The sequence below is a fragment of the Chiloscyllium plagiosum genome, chromosome 3, assembly GCF_004010195.1.
Source record: "Chiloscyllium plagiosum isolate BGI_BamShark_2017 chromosome 3, ASM401019v2, whole genome shotgun sequence".
Taxonomy (NCBI): domain Eukaryota; kingdom Metazoa; phylum Chordata; class Chondrichthyes; order Orectolobiformes; family Hemiscylliidae; genus Chiloscyllium; species Chiloscyllium plagiosum.
Window position 1 is genome coordinate 54,021,012 of NC_057712.1, and position 16,562 is coordinate 54,037,573.

The 16,562-nt window shown below is 39.2% G+C and overlaps 1 protein-coding gene across 2 annotated transcripts in view; it reads right to left on the minus strand.

Moving 5' to 3' along the window:
- Positions 1-16,562, minus strand: part of dnajc5ga (DnaJ (Hsp40) homolog, subfamily C, member 5 gamma a) — a 39,374-nt gene that overhangs the window by 5,403 nt on the left and 17,409 nt on the right. Inside the window, exons 4-5 of one of the 2 annotated variants that reach the window (XM_043682190.1) lie at positions 13,771-13,933; positions 11,467-13,583 (exon numbers count right to left, since the gene is read on the minus strand). In XM_043682190.1, the coding sequence (XP_043538125.1) occupies positions 13,534-13,583; positions 13,771-13,933 (213 nt within the window). In that variant the 3' untranslated portion in view covers positions 11,467-13,533. Of the gene's footprint in view, positions 1-11,466; positions 13,584-13,770; positions 13,934-16,562 lie in introns of those variants that run through there. The other variant, XM_043682183.1, reaches the window with a different exon arrangement.

The window sequence follows — 16,562 nt, forward strand, 5'->3', positions numbered from 1 at the left end:
AGGTTTACAAAATTATGAGGGGCATGGATAGGATAAATAGACAAAGTCTTTTTTCTGGGGTCGGGGAGTCCAGAACTACAGGGCATAGGTTGAGGGTGAGAGGGGAAAGATATAAAAGAGACCTAAGGGGCAACTTTTTCACGCAGAGGGTGGTACGTGTCTGGAATGAGCTGCCAGAGGCAGTGGTGAAGGCTGGTACAATTGCAACATTTAAGAGGGATTTGGATGGGTATATGAATAGGAAGGGTTTGGAGGGATATGGGCCGGATGCTGGCAGGTGGGACTAGATTGGGTTGGGATATCTGGTCGGCGTGGACAGGTTGGACCGAAGGGTCTGTTTCCATGCTGTACATCTCTATGACTCTAAATCTCCAGTATCTCCCAGAAGTAATCAAATAGTATTGATAAGTGAGAACCCAAGCTATTCTCTTTCCAAACTTCCTCAACTTCCTTCACACACAATAACAGAAATTACTGGAAAATCTCAAAGATCTGGTAGCGGCCATTCAGAGAAATCAGAGTTAAAATTTTGGGTCCAGTGACTCAGATTTTCCAGCAATTTCTGTTTTTGTTTCAGATTTCCAGCATTCACAGTTCTTTTGGGGTGTTTTTTTTTTAACAGTAATTTCCTTTCTGGGCATGGCCAAACATGTATTCTCATCAAAACAATAAAATACTCATTGCATATCCTTGATTTCTCTCTGCTAATTTTCATGTCACTGCATTAACTTAACTTACAATGTTAGAAGCCAGATGGCATTTCCCACATAGACATTCCTTATTTAAGTTGATGCAGTCTGCTGAATTTGTATTCATTCTCTTTGCAAGCCCACTGATACCATAGCTCTATATAATCTGTGGCTCGAAATGACAACAGTTAGCAGTTTTGAAAGCTATTCTCATACAATACTGGCCAATGCAAAGCATTACCCTTACTGGAATTGGAGGCACGTAGATGCTGCAGTTAATAATGTTATGATTTAGAGAGAAAACAACAGCTACTATTGGAGTATTTTTCTACAGCAGTACCAAATGGCTTGAATTGATACTCCAGCTACTCAATCGACATTACTGAATCTCAAATAGGCAGTACTTATTGCTATTAAAAGCAGACTTCAGAATTTCTTACAAGACAGTTTGGAAAGATCAGCTAAAGGAACGAGATAATCACAGAGAACAAACAACAATAGAGAACAGTAACAGACCCTTCGGCTCTCCTAGCCTGCGCTGACACACTTTGCCATTCCATACTAAAACTGTCTTCACTTACTGAATCTGTATATCCCTCTATTCCCTTCCTATTCATGATTTGGAGGTGTCAGTGTTGGACTGAGGTGCACAAAGTTAAAAATCACACAACACCAGGTTATAGTCCACTAGGTTTATTTGGAAGCACTAGCTTTCGGAGCACTGCTCCTTCATAAAGTGGTTGTGGAGACTGCTGCCATTGTGTCTGCCTGCATAACCTCCTGTGGCAACGCATTCCAGGCACTCACCACATTTTGTGTAAAAAAACTTGTCTTGCAATGTGTTAAACAGCATGGCTTTACTTGAGTTCATGCAGACATCGACCATTTTATTGTGCTATCAAGACACATTGGAAGTAGTTTGAAATATAAAGCCCAAAGGAAACAAAGGCATTTTGAGAGTTTCAGCAATAAATGAACAGCAACAAGATTAGAATCAACTGATATAGAAGTAGATAAAAATGGTCTAACAGAGCAGATGACATAGCAAGCCTACTCTGGACTCAAATTTAACACCAAGGCTAAGAACAGTCTGGTTCAATTTAACACTGTAGCCAGGGAGAGGGAGGGATTCAGTGGCAATATCCGTCAATATTGGAGGAAATTTCTGCAAAATCCAAGATTGGATAAGCAGACAGACCATTTAGACACAGAACGACAGAGAGGGGTGCAGATAGGGTAGAGCTAGGTATCATCAACATTTACTTGGAAATAAACACCATGAGCCTAGATGTTACTGAAGTGTAGCATATAGATGGGAAAAAATGTCTACATTTACTACAAAAGTTTCAAACCTGCAATAGTTCATTCAAATTGTGAAAGTATGGGTTTCTCATGCTGAGAATCCTACATTTGAAAATGTCCAGGACTAGGGTAGTATTAAATTCAGCACTTCTTACTTTCACTAAATGCCCTAAAAATGAAAGTAGGAAATATCAAAAAGGCTACAAACCCTGAAATATGAAAACTGTTGAAATAATTTATTCTGAGAGTTTATATATTTGTCTTAAGTACTTGAAAGTACAAGGAAATCTCCGTAAAATATACTTTACAGTGTTCTTTTACCTAGGTATTTATCAATTGTCAAAATATGAAAAATCCACCCAAAACCAAATAACTGGGTCCAATTTTCTGAGATGTCAACATCACACAGGTTATCTTGCACCTCCATTTATTTTCAATGCAATGAAAGATCTCCACATTTCTAATAGGAGATTCTGATCAGGATTCCTTCAAAATTTTTTTTTTATATATAGATATTTTTATTGAAAATTTAACATGTTTTTACAAGTTTACAAAAGAAAACTAAAAAAAACCCAAGTATAAACATTGATATACAGTTAAATCTTAAATAAATGATAACCAAAATCTATCAAACAGGAAAAAATAAATACCAAGAGAAAAAAAAGACAAAACTCAACTACTCATCTAACTTACAACTAACCAGAGTGTATCGTTAAAATTCTTACATTATTCAAGAGAGAAAAAAAATCCGACAGATAACACATAAATTGAGCAATGATATACATGCTCGGAATGTGTTAACATCAGATCACAACAAAACCCGTATTTATCCAAAACATCCCGAGCATAGAGCATATAAAATTCACAAAAATAAAAGCTCTTTAGTACATTCAGATCAATATAATAAAAAAGACTATTTCTAAATAGTTAAAAAAAGTATAAAACGTATTTAAATGGAGATCTTCCCCCTTATTCCCAGGGGGCATCACTTCCTTTCCAAAAAACACATCATAACCTCTCCCAACCAGTGCCCCACCCTTGACCCAGGCACCCCACGATAGGTTAAAGAAAATTCAAGTATACTATTGAACTAGAACTAACAGTGAGTACTCTATCCCCCACCCACACCAACACCTGGATATATTTGGTAATGTTAATACCATATATGAACATACATGATTATAAAATTACAGTCTCAGCAAATAATAATTAAATATATTAATACAAAATAACAGGGGAAAACAACCCCACTCCCAAGGACAAAGATAAAATAAGATAAGGTAGCCACCTTCCCCCCATCTACATTAACTGGATCCCCTGGCCTAAAAAAGGGGAATGAAAATCACTAAGTATGAATAAATAAACCCTTCTTCCCACCCCCGGAGACAATATTAAACAGTAAGGTAATGAAAGAAAAAAAAAAGGGGGTAAACCGGGGTGGGGGTAGGGCAAAACAACATCAATTAACTCTTATAATTTGTCGAAGAGAGTCCAAAAGTTCCTTGGCCTTCTCCGGTGATCCGAAGTTATACACAGACCCTTCATGGCTGAAGTGTAGTACAGCTGGGGAGCGCAAGGAGTATTGAATGTTTAAATCCCTTAAACGCTTCTTTGCTTCATCAAACGCCTTCCTCTTTCGGACCAAAGCTGGGGAAAAGTCCTGAAATAACAATCTTGGATCCTTTATGAGTCATGGCTTGGGGATCTTTCCCAAGATTTCTGGAGGCTTCCAAGAGCATCTGCCTCACCTTATCGCTCTGCAGCCAGAACAGGACCGGGCGGGTGCGCTGGTTCGAGCCGGGCCCGCGTATAGCAACCCGGTAGGCCCATTCTACCTTTACCTGGCCTGATCCAGCCTCCAGATTCAATAACTGCAGAAGCCACTGTTCAAGGAACCTTGTAAGCTGGCCTTCTTCTTCCCGTTCGGGAAGGCCCAGCAAACAAATATTTTTTCGATGACCTCGATTCTCGAGGTCGTCAATGCGATTCTCTAAGGTCCGGACTTGCTGCTGGAGAGTCCGGACCCGATCCACGGCCGATTCTGCAATGGCCTCGGAGGTCGCGGCCTTTAGCTCTGCCCCTCCGATTCGGCATTCAATTTCTTCGATGTCTTGGCCATGCTTTGGTAGCATGGCCGAGATGAATTCCATCGACTTCGGGACTCTTCAATGAAAGCATCGATCTTCACATCGAGTTTGGAGATTATTTCCGCGAGGCTTGCCACAGTAGGTAAGTTCCCCGGGGTGGCTGTGGACGCCTCTGCTGCAGCAAGGGAGAGTGGGGGAGGGGCTCCTGCCTGCTGAGAACTGCAGGCTCCTTTCCCCATAGTCATTTTTACAGAAGACTAAACTGTTTGAATTTAGTACTAAACCACTAATTACATTAAGTAAGAATTTTTAATTCATTTGGCGAGTGTGGTGGAGGAGGGCGGCCCACTTTACCTAGGTCTTGGGAGGAGCACTATAGACTCAGACTTGCTGAGTCGCCACCATCTTGGATCTCGCACTTCCTTTCTAACAGGCCCTTCAAGCGTAGCATAGTCGGGGCAAGAATATCAGCCATGGGTCTTCACTCTCTACTTTGATGACTGAGGAAAGGGTGTCGCTCCTTTTTGGAGTTGCATCATTCTGCATGAACTGCTGATGCTTTTGTTTTAATGAGGACCAGGTGCATCCAGAATTTACTTTTAGAGGAGGAAAAAGGCCAGTGGCATCCCATAAAGCACAGATATATTGATGGTAGATAAATGGAGGCAATATCCTGGAACTGGGTTCATATTACTACATAATTATATAGTAGGAATGAGGTGGCATGTATGGATGCAAAAAGGGACAGCATTGGCCACAGCATCTAGTTTAGTAATTCTGCATGGATTTCAGTGAAGCTCTTGACATGAAAAAGATGCCTCTCTAGAGTTCAGGAACCCATATGGATGCAGAGAAATTCTTTGTGTAACAGCAATTATGCTCATAGTTTCTGTTAAAGAAATAAATCCATTGTACTCCCCTATATTGCTGACGGATTTAATTTGTGGGATTTTTACAATGGGGCTTCCACAGCTTTATAGAGCAACATTGTGAAGGAAAATCTATGCATTCAAGGGCAGTTTGAGATTAGTGCCTCTCATCAGTTTGCCAAGTTTAAAGATCAGCTCTCATTCTGCAGTATGAGATCCACTAAGCAAAGTGTGACAGAGATATAGAATTTAGCTGGAAAGTAGAATTAACTACCACAAGGAACAACTGAGGGGAACAGATGCATGTACGGGAAAACTTGATAAAGATGAAGGAGAATTGAATCGATTTGATTGTCACGTGTACCAAGGCACAGTGAAAAGCCTTGCCTTGCGAGCAATAGAGGCATTTTATAGTTAAATAGCATAGATAGGTAAATAATAGATAAACAGCGGCTAACTAAAACACAGGTACAAGCGAATGCTATGGGTTTGAGAGTCCATTCAGCATTCTAACAACAGTAGGGTGGAAACTGTTTCGAAACCAGCTGGTGCGGGTGTTCAGGCTTCTGTACCTTCTCCTGTAGAGGTTGTAGAAAAGCATTGCCAGGATCTTTGAGAATGCTGGCAGCCTATCCTTGACAGCAGATAGTTTCTAGAGATGGGAGGTTGGCCTTTGTGATGGTCCAGGCTGGGTTCACCACACTCTGTAACCATCTCCGATCTTGAATGGTACAGTTGCCATACCGGGTAGTGATACACCCGGACAGAATACTCGCGATGGCGCACCTACAAGAGTCGCCAATAGTATTTGCCCTCATGCCAAATTTTTTCAGCTGCATGAGGAAGAGGAGACGTCGTTTGGCCTAAGTAACCAGTGTGTCCACATGAAGAGTCCAAGAAAGCTTATTGTTGATAACCACTCCCAGGAGCTTGATACTCTCCACCCGCTCCACCTCTGTGCTGTTAATATGTAGGGGGGGCATGAATAATGTCCCACCAAAAGTCAATAATGAGTTCTTTGGTTTTGCTGGCATTCGGAGCTAGGTTGTTCTCAGTGCACCATTTTTCCAGGTCTTCCACCTCCTGCCTGTAGTCTGTTTCGTCGCCACCTGAGATTCAACAGACTATGGTGATGTCATCAGCGAGCTCGTAAATAGCATTAGTCTGATATTTGGGGATGCCGTTACTGGCATACAGCAAGTACAGTAGGGGCTCGAGGACGCACCCCTGGGTGGGGCTCCTGTGCCAGTAAAGATGAAATATTGTCCCCAGTCTTCACCAGTTGTGGCCTGTAGGTCAGGAAACTGAGGATCCAGTTGCAGAGAGTGCGGTTTAGTACGAGATCACTAAGTTTAGTAATCAATCAATCAGTCTCGAGGGGATGATAGTGTTGAAGGCTGAACTTTAGTCAATGAGTAGGATTCTTACATAGCTGTCCTTGGTGTTAAGATGCTCTAGGGAGGAGTGAAGGGCAAGTGATATGGCATCTGATGTGGGTCTATTGGTCCAATAGGCAAATTGGAGAAAGAATTAAAAGAATAAAAGATCTGAAGAAGAGTCATTGATCTCAATATTAAGTCTGTTTCGCCGCAAAGTTTATATGGGAGACTTTTTATTCACATCAATGGAAGGGAGGATATTCCAACAGTGTGAACAGGTTTAGGCAATATGTTCGGACGACTTTAATCTCAAATATCTCAATTTTTGAAGCTTTTTAATAGGATGGAATTATACAGTAACATAAAAAGGCATGAATTAATCCAGGGTAGCTTTACCCACCCTGCGCAGAGGAATCCAAGTGGCTCAGGCCTTGCTCTTTGCCTTTAGCCGCGTGAAAGTGACTTGTTTGAGAATTTATCCTATTCTCTTGCAATTGTTAGTCTCCAATATGGCCTTATTCCCAATACTGTTCCTGTAAATCAGCTCTATACCCTTTAAGGCAGTGTCTCTCAAACATTTTCCCCCACTTCAAGGCTTGGAAATTGTCATGGTTCCACTGTGAGAAGAGACAGCGTAGTGGTGATAAGTTGTGTACACATATGCTTGTGTGCAAGTGTGTGCACACATGCATGCCTGTATCTGCATGTGCGTCTTTACAAGGTGGCAATTACTGCTTGACCTTTCTATCCAAAATTTCCAGTAATACTGCCAGTTGGAGACCCAACTTTATAACCCCAGTACACCACCAGCACCTCCAAATCATGACTACATAACTATTACCCATAATAATGCTCAACAACCCCTCTTACAACTTCAGATAACTAGATCAAGTGTGTTGAATGCAAATTATGTTTGACAGTCAATGCACATTTCCTTTTCTTAACCCATATTTTCCCAAAACTGGAAATTTGAATTAATAATCTGGAATATAATCTGTTTTAAAAAAACAAATTGGACTGTAATGGTTGGGATTACAGTTTATTAAAAAAACAACGGTATTAATTTAGGATGAATATGATTTATGGTCTTGTCACAGATGACATTACAGTTAAAGTATGGAAAAAATTAAAAATTAGGTAAGGGTAAAGGTGTAATGCGGTTACTTAAGGATGGCATGCATGCAATAGTTAGGAGATCAGGATGCAGAATCAGTTTTGGAGAAAATAAGGTATTTAAGCAAAATAAGTCACGAGTGGGGTGGGCCTGTAGCTAATGTTAGAAGGCCTGTAATGTGGAACAAAAGTACACAAGATAAAATATTGAATGCTTGTAATAAAAGTAATAGCAATAATCAGAAGCACCTTTAATAAATCCAAAGAAATAAATCAGATTGGCAGCAGACTGGATGAGTCAATAAAATGCTTTCAAGATTGTTTTAGTGCAGCACATTTTGGAACCAATCAGGGGGCTTGTTAGATCAGGTGGTATCATATAATGTGACAAAGATTAAAGACCTCAAAAGTAGAGGCATCCTTGGGTATCAAATGACCACAATATGACAATTTTACATCCAATTTAAAAGGAAGTGAATTAGGGTTAAAACTAGTATTTTAAACCAAAATAAAGGAATATGAAAGCTGAGCTAGCTGACTGGTATACTAGATTAAGAGAGATAGATCAATAGATATAGTAGAAACGTATACTTCAAATTAAAGAGATAAGAATATAAAGAAGAATTATATTGGAAGGACCTAACATCAGTGGTTAACCAAAACAGTAGGGAATCAAATTTAAAGAAAAAGCATATGACGAAACAAAGGAACAGCAGGTCAGATGTTTGGTCAGAATATAAATAATAGCAGAAATATAACTTAGTTTAATCAGGAGGAAGAAGTTAGGGTACAAGAGGAATCTAACTAGGAATGTAAAATTAGTCTGCAAGAATTTCTACAGGTATTTAGAAAAAAAAAAGGAAAAAAAATGTTCACTCTCTAGAAATTTAACATGAGAAATTAATAGTCGATAAGGTGGCAGATGAAGGGAACAAATATTTTGCTTCTGTCCTCACTATAAAGGATACAAAAACCATTCCAAGCTGTAAATCAGAGAGGTAGATGGGAAGTAGAAACTCAGCAAAATTATAAATCACAAGTGATACGAAGCAAACTGACACTAAACAAACTGACAGAACTGTAGACTAACTAGTCTCTAGATCTAGATGAATTTCATCCTAGGATTTTTGAAAGAGGTTGCTAATTAGGTAGTAGACACATTAATGTTAATTTTCCGATGTTCTTTAATTTAAAGAAAGGTTTTATGGGACTGGAATGTGGCAAAAAGTAGCTACTCAAGGGAAGGATGCAGAAAGCATTAAGGTAACTTAGCTTGATGTCTTCATTAACTCTTCCCAACTTCCTCAGTTGATAATAAAGATCCAAACCACTCCCCCATCCCTACATGAAGCTACACCTTTAATGAAAATGTTAACTAGATGATCAGAAACATTTAGAAGTCGATTACAAGGCTTTCTTGAGTGTAAGAAAGCAATTTAATTATCTAATAACCCTTGAAATGATAAGTGCTTTTGTGGTGCAATTGTGTAGGTACCCCAAGGCCACCTGTTTCACTGGTGTGTAATAACTTCTCGGAACAGTCAGATTAGAAAGTTGGTTAATTTAAAAACCTCCAAAAAGATAATAAAGACAATAAGCACACAGGTATAAAAACAAAAAGGGATAGTGTCCAGCTCAAAAGATGAAAACAATAAGCAGATTATAGTTCATAATGAATAATTTTATTGTCACATATTTTAATGTTGAACATTACACAGTAAAAAGCTTTTACACTATCATGACCCAGTGCCAATTTGGAGTAATGGATCCTTCTTGTACAGCTCCCACCTTCCTTGGAAGGCAACCCCATGGTCCACATATCTAAAGCCCTCCCCAATGTGGCTCCTTGGCACAACTGAACATGTGGCTACATCTCAGTTTCTAGCCTTAGTAGCACATGACACGTGGAGCAATCCTGAGATTACTACCTGAGAGGTCCTTTTTCAAACTGGTTACATGCACAAAGCCACCTGATCTATCAAAAGCAGCTCAGGTCAAAAACTGCTGTGCATTCCAAAGTTCAAATTCCTTGTTTCAAAACTTGAAAATTGTAAGTAATGTCTTTTCTCTCCAAAATATCATTCAAGTGTAGATCCAACTAAATTTTATTGACACCTGATGACCTGCACCTCCACCCTCAAACCCCACCCCTCCAAATGCAACAGGAATAGAATCCCCCGGTCCTCACCTTCCACGCCACCAACCGCCACAAAAACCGCATCATCCACCGACATTTCCACCACCTACAAACGGACCCCACCACCAGGGATACATTTCCTGCACCCACCCATATCCGCTTTCCATAAAGACTGTTCCCTCCGTGACTACCTGGTCAGGTCCACGCCCCCCCACCCCTCCTCCCAGCACTTTCCCCTGCCACTACAGGAATTGCAAAACCTGCGCCCATGCCTCCCCCCTCACCTCCATCCAATGTTTCACCTACACTTCCACAAATATCATTTATTACATCTGTTGCTCCCGATGCAGTCTCCTTTACATTGGGGAGAATGGACGCCTTCTCACAGAGCACTTCAGGGAACATTTCCATGATACCCACACCAATCAACCCCACCGCCCCATGGCCAAACATTTCAACCTCCTCCTCCCACTCTGCCGAGTACATGCAGGCCCTGGGCCTCTTCCACTGACACAACCTCACCACCCGACGCCTGCGGAAGAACGCCTCATCTTCTGCCTCGGAACCCTTCAACCCCAGGGCATCAATGTGGACTTCAGCAGTTTCCTCATCGCCCCTCACCCCACCTTACCTCAGTTCTAAACTTCCAGCTCAGCACCATCCTCATGGCCTGTCCCATCTGTCAATCTTCCTTCCCACCTATCTGCTCCACACTCCGCTCCAATATATCACATTTCCTCCATCCACCCATTGCACTCTCAACTACGAGCCCCACCTCCTCCCATTTAATTCTCCACCTGAGGCTTCCAGCCTGATGAAGGGCTCCCGCCCGAAACATCAATTTTCCTGCTCCTTGGATGCTGCCTGACCTGCTGTGCTTTTCCAGCACCACTCTAAACCTGATGAGGTGGACTAGTTTTCAGTGTACTTTAACAGTAATGTTAAACAAAACTATCTGAGCTGAAATTATTTGATATTGGTTTCCTAGAGGTTGCCTAACTTGTATGGTCATTTAATTCTTACTGCTCTCTTGTTATGAAGGCCAGCATGCTATTAGCTTTCTTCACCACCTGCTGTACCTGCATGCTTTGTACTGACATCGCTTCTGCTACATTCGCTAAATGAGACTTTTCTTTCACTTTCTCCTGGCTTATCCAAGAACTCCTATAATCCTCTTTAAAACATACCATAAAGATGTCCACTAACCACATCGCCAGCTCAGCTATCATCTTCCAAGAAATAATGACCTTCTTATTCAGCCATAGGATTGTAATTTCATTGTTACATTTTGTGCAAAAAGCAGCCCAAATCTAAGTCTTTATTTAGCTGAAGTTTAACCATGAATGAGTAGCTTCGAAATTGGTAACTGTTAAAATGGTGCTGTAAATACTGGTTAATATGATACTTTCTCTAATAGACTTCAAAAACTTCAATAAAATAGAACTACATAATTCCAACAATGGAGAACTGAAATAATGTCATGCCAGTTGTTTCAGACAACGCTACAAAATTTTAAGAATTTATAGAATCCTTACAGTATGGAAACAGGCCCTTCAGCCCAACAAGTCCACACCGACCCTCCTGAAGAGTAACCCTCCCATTTCCATTCCCCTAACTTATTACTCTACATTTACTCCAGACTAATAACATACACATCCCTGAGCACAATGGGCAATTTAGCATGGCCAATTCACCTAATCAGCATATCTTAGGACTGTGGAAGGAAACCGGAGCAGCCAGAGGAAGCCCACACAGACACAGGGACAATGTGTAAACTCCACACAGACTGTCGCCAGAGGCTGAAATTGAACCTGGATCCCTGGTTCTGAGAGGCAGCAGTGCTAACTACTGAGCCACCATGTTGCCCTCTTCCATGAAGAGATGGAACTATAGGGAATACAGGTCTACTGGTCTTTGGCATGTATAGGCAAGTGTAACTTTGTAAATCCTGTATAGTTTGGCAATTAGTAATAGAAAGCAGAACCAAATGAAAGGTTTCATTTAAACTAAAAGTTTTCCATCCTATAACAAAAAAAAAGGGCAGTTAAGAATTGTGGTGTTTATTGATAAGATAGTAAGAGTAAACTACACAAAAGTTTAGTACTTTTATTTAGTCCATATTACACTGTTGAGCAAAGAGCCAAAAATTTCAATTTTCTTCTAAATTCAGATTAAGATATTCAAGAGATTAATGTAATACTTTGGGGCCATTTAATCCATTCAAACATACATAGCATATTGCTCTTTCCTTAAGATACAGTGGACAAGTTAACAATTTAAAGCAAAGCAAAAGATCAAATGAAAACAAATAATTAAGTTTAAAGACAAAACCTGGAACGAGGTTCAAGTTTTTACAACAAAGATGTTGAGGTAGGCCGAAATCCGGGTCAGTTTGTGCACCCAACAGATTCAAAAATTATGGAAGTGTATTCAAAATCACGTAACTAATACTCGCATAGTGTTCTTAGCAAATTAAGATGTTGTAAATTAGTATGCTGTGCTATATTTTGATGAATTTATTTTTGCATCATGGGAATTAAGTCCCAAAGTTTTGGAAACATTTGTACTCACCAGAGTTAGGAATTTGAAAATATCCAATTTTGAATGTGTATGCATTCAATTAGAAATGAATAAGAGATTAAGTAATTAAAATTCCATTAGTTTCTGGCTATAAAAAGGCGATATGTTATAGATCTCTATTAGTATTGCAAGACGCTGTCTGAATTTATGTGACCATGTTCAAAGTATAAGTTAAAGGTTTTTGAATGGAAATAAAACCTGTATTATATTGGTCTCTGTGGTGCAATTTTGGTCCTTGACATATTATTTTGATATCAGAATCAGAGGATTTGAAAAGAAACAATTAAGTTTTGCACAAATCATGGGGCCATTATTATTTGTTAAATATACTGAATCAACCTGCACTCAGGATGATATTGCAAAATGTGGAAAAGTGATCATTATTGCTCAAATAACAATAAACATTTGTAGAAATTTTCAGAATATGAAGCTTAGGAATTCTATTATTAAAAGGGAGAATGAGGCCAAAGAAGCAAAACTTAAAAATTATTCTGTCTTTAACTCAGTCTCATATGATGCTTGCACTGAGTTGCAAAATTGTTACACTACAAACCATTGTTCAAACATTTTAACAGTGAAAAGACATTCATTTAAAATTGAGTGACAAAATGTTTCTTCTCAGAAGTCTTTTCAATGGTTCACCTTCAAATATTTTGAGAAGCTTTCTAAACTAAAGATTCTAATGAATGGGCTATTCATTCCTTACTCCAGTTTTGATTATTACTCATCACCTTCATCCAGGTTTGTCCTTGGCCATTAGCAAGAACCCATTTAACTGTGCCTAGTGGCAAAAAAATTGCATTCACCTTCCTTACTGTCTAATATTATGTCCCCCTCAAAAAATTGAAGCTAATATACCAATCTGTAGAATTACACAGATCCTGCTCAAATATTAACTGCTTTATTTTCTCAAATTTAAATGTCTAATGTTAACTGTTAGTAAGAGCTGAACTGAAAGTAATTTTACCACATGTGTTTCAATGAATTTAATTATGAAACATGTTGTCACCTGAAGTAAACAAATTAAAAATGAATATTCTACCCCATCATTGGCAATATCAATCAAAATCTTCAATGCCATGCCTGCTTTAAAACACATGTTTGAAAACCTACAGGTCAGTAATGCAAAACTGATTTGAGTACAACATTATACCTTATCATTAAGCAGTGAAATGATTTACAGTATGAAGAATTTATTCTGAGCTCATGGGTCCCATTCTGAAACAAAAATCTTGGCACTTTTGTACAAAAACTATTGCACCAACTTAAGGCACAGACCAGAACTAAAGAAACTGTCATTTGGTAGGCATTAGATACGCCTTATATAAAACTATTTGCAGTGTTTGAAACATGGTATTTAACATTTTCAAAAACTGATTAATACACTTGATTATTAAGCATATTGAACTGACATGTACTATTTACAGCTCAGATGATACAAGACAAAGAAAAAGGTTTAGCTAATTTTAAACAAAGAATTCATTTGGCAATATTCTTTTAAAAAGCCTTCTTGCTAAATTGGATTATAAGTTTTGTGTAAATAATTTGCCTTGTAAATTATAAATCAAAGATCAATTAACAGCTAACAAATAATGTCCATTTGTATAGACTCACCACCATGTGCACCTTGCTCCGCTCTAATCTGTGCCTCTAGGTCTTCAGGATTAATAACATCGTAATCTTCCATTTCTCCTGATGGTTTGCATTTTCCACAACAGAAGCAACAGCAACAGCAACAACAGCATCCAGTGATAATGCCACAACATACAAGAAGAGCCTGCCACATAATGTAAAAATTATTGTAGAAAAACACTCCAACTATAACATGCACTGACATTAAAAAGCAAATATAGCAACTGACCAACTTTTAACATTCATCACTGGACATTCCTTAAAAAAAAACTATAGAGTCTGCTGGGATCAATGAGATCTCAGATCAAATATTAAACAGGTCTTCAATCAAATGTCAGGACTGCAACAAAATAAAACAGAAGGTTTTGTCACATTATGATGTTTACAGTTAAATTTCAAATTCAATCTTGATTAAAAGCATTTCAGTTTTAGGTCATTTTCTAATATTTCAAAATATTCACATTCAAACATAATTACTTTCATTAAATGATTATTGCACTGCTTTAAAAAAAATATTGCTAGTGGTATATCCAACTGTCAACATGAATTCACTGAACAAAATAATTTCAGACTTTCAAAAACCTCTGCAATGAGGTTTTGCAGGGTCATAATTAAGAAGTGCCCAAATATTTCAGTTTCATGCAATCCATCTTTCCTGACTTTGCCCACATTTCCATCTTCTATCAATTTAATTAGTCCAACTTCTTAAACTGTCCTTTCATCATCCAGTACACTTTTCTACAAAAAAGATTTTCTACAAAAAAGAATGTAAATCAGTGGAAGACAAAGGATAGGAGGAGACAGGGTGGCAGATCGCCCAAAACTTAATTTACTGCGATCTGAAATCCCACTATGTTTTGTTAGATTTGTTTTAATATCTTTTACTATAAATAACTTGATTGGACCATTTTGGGTTAACCTGTATTGATTTGAGACCATGCACAACCTCCTTCAACTTGCAACCTCTCCCCATTCTATACAGTGGCCCAAAGGTCTGCACCAAAGAGCCGACCAAGGCCACAGATTAGAGGTGTTGTCTGCCCCTGTCAGAGCTGCTATGTGTGAAAGGAAATAGCACCATGCACTGATCATAAATTATTATAAAACAAGGGATAGAAATTACAAAACTTTTCCATGACAGATACTCACTTAAGTTGGGCTCAAAAAAAAACATGAGCTATATGGTTCTGTTGACAGGAAACAAGTTACATACACATTTCTGCAACTACATTACATAATGAACAAAACAAAAACAAACAAAGCATGGAAACAAATTTAAATATCATTAATTTTATATTTGATAAACAGAATTTACACATTGGTATGAATTAATCAGTTGCAGCAAGTGATTAGGAAACTGTATGAGAGGTTGCCATTTATAGAATAGAATATCTACTTTTGCATTCCATTTGTTATGGACCAGACCAGATATCCCTCAAAATATTTTAAAGTTAGCCGAGAAGGTAACTTCTTATTTTAAAAACAGAGATATGAAGTGAATGTTTCAGATGCGATGCAACTGGATCATACAGTCAGAGATACGCAACATGAAAGCAAACTCTTCAGGCCAACTTGCCCAGCTGACCAAATATCTTAAACAAATCTAGCCCCATTTGCCAGCATTTGGCCCATATCTCTCTCTACCTATTCATATACCTGCCCAAATGCCATCCAAACGTTGTAATTTTACCAACCTCAAACACTTCCTCTGGCAGCTCATTCCCTCTGCATAAAAAGATTGCCCCCGAAGTCCCTTTTAAATCTTTTCCTTAAACCTATGCCCTTCAGTTTTGGACCCCCCCCCCCCAGGGAAAATACCTTGTCTATTTACCCTATCCATGCCCCTCATGACTTTATAAACCTCTCTAAAGGTCACCGCTCAGTCTCAACGCTCCAGGTAAAACAAGCTTCAGCCTATTTAGTCTCTCTCTGTAGTTCAAACCCTCCAACCCTGGCAACATCCTTGTAAATCTTTTCTGAACCCTTTCAGGTTTCACAACATCTTTCCTATAGCAGGGAGACCAGAACTGCATGCAGTATTCCAAGTGACCGAGACAACGTCTTACATAGACTCAACATGATCTCCCAACTCCTATACTCAATGCACTGACCAATAAAGGCATGCAACACATATAGCAAACCACTCAAAGTTAAGCAAAACACAAATTTATAGAGTCACAGAGATGTACAGCATGGAAACAGACCCTTCAGTCCAACCCGCCCATGCCGACCAGAAATCCCACTCCAATCTAGTCCCACCTGCCAGCAGCCAGCCCATATCCCTCCAAACCTTTCCTATTCATATACCCATTCAAATGCCTCTTAAAATGTTGCAATTGTACCAGTCTCCACCACATCCTCTGGCAGCTCATTCCATACACGTACCACCCTCTGTGTGAAAAAGTTGCCCCCATAGGTCTCTTTTATATCTTTCCCCTCACCCTAAACCTATGCCCTCTAGTTCTGGACTCCCTAATCCCAGGGAAAAGACTTGATCTATTTATCCTATCCATGCCCCTCATAATTTTGAGAACCTCTATAAAGGTCACCCCTCAGCCTCTGACTCTCCAGGGAAAACAGCCCCAGCCTGTTCAGCCTCTCCCTGTAGCTCAGATCCTCCAACCCTGGCAACATCTTTGTAAATCTTTTCTGAACCCTTTCAAGTTTCACAACATCTTTCTGATAGGAAGGAGACCAGAATTGAACGCAATATTCCAACAGTGGCCTAACCAATGTCCTGTACAGCCGCAACATGACCTCCCAACTCCTGTACT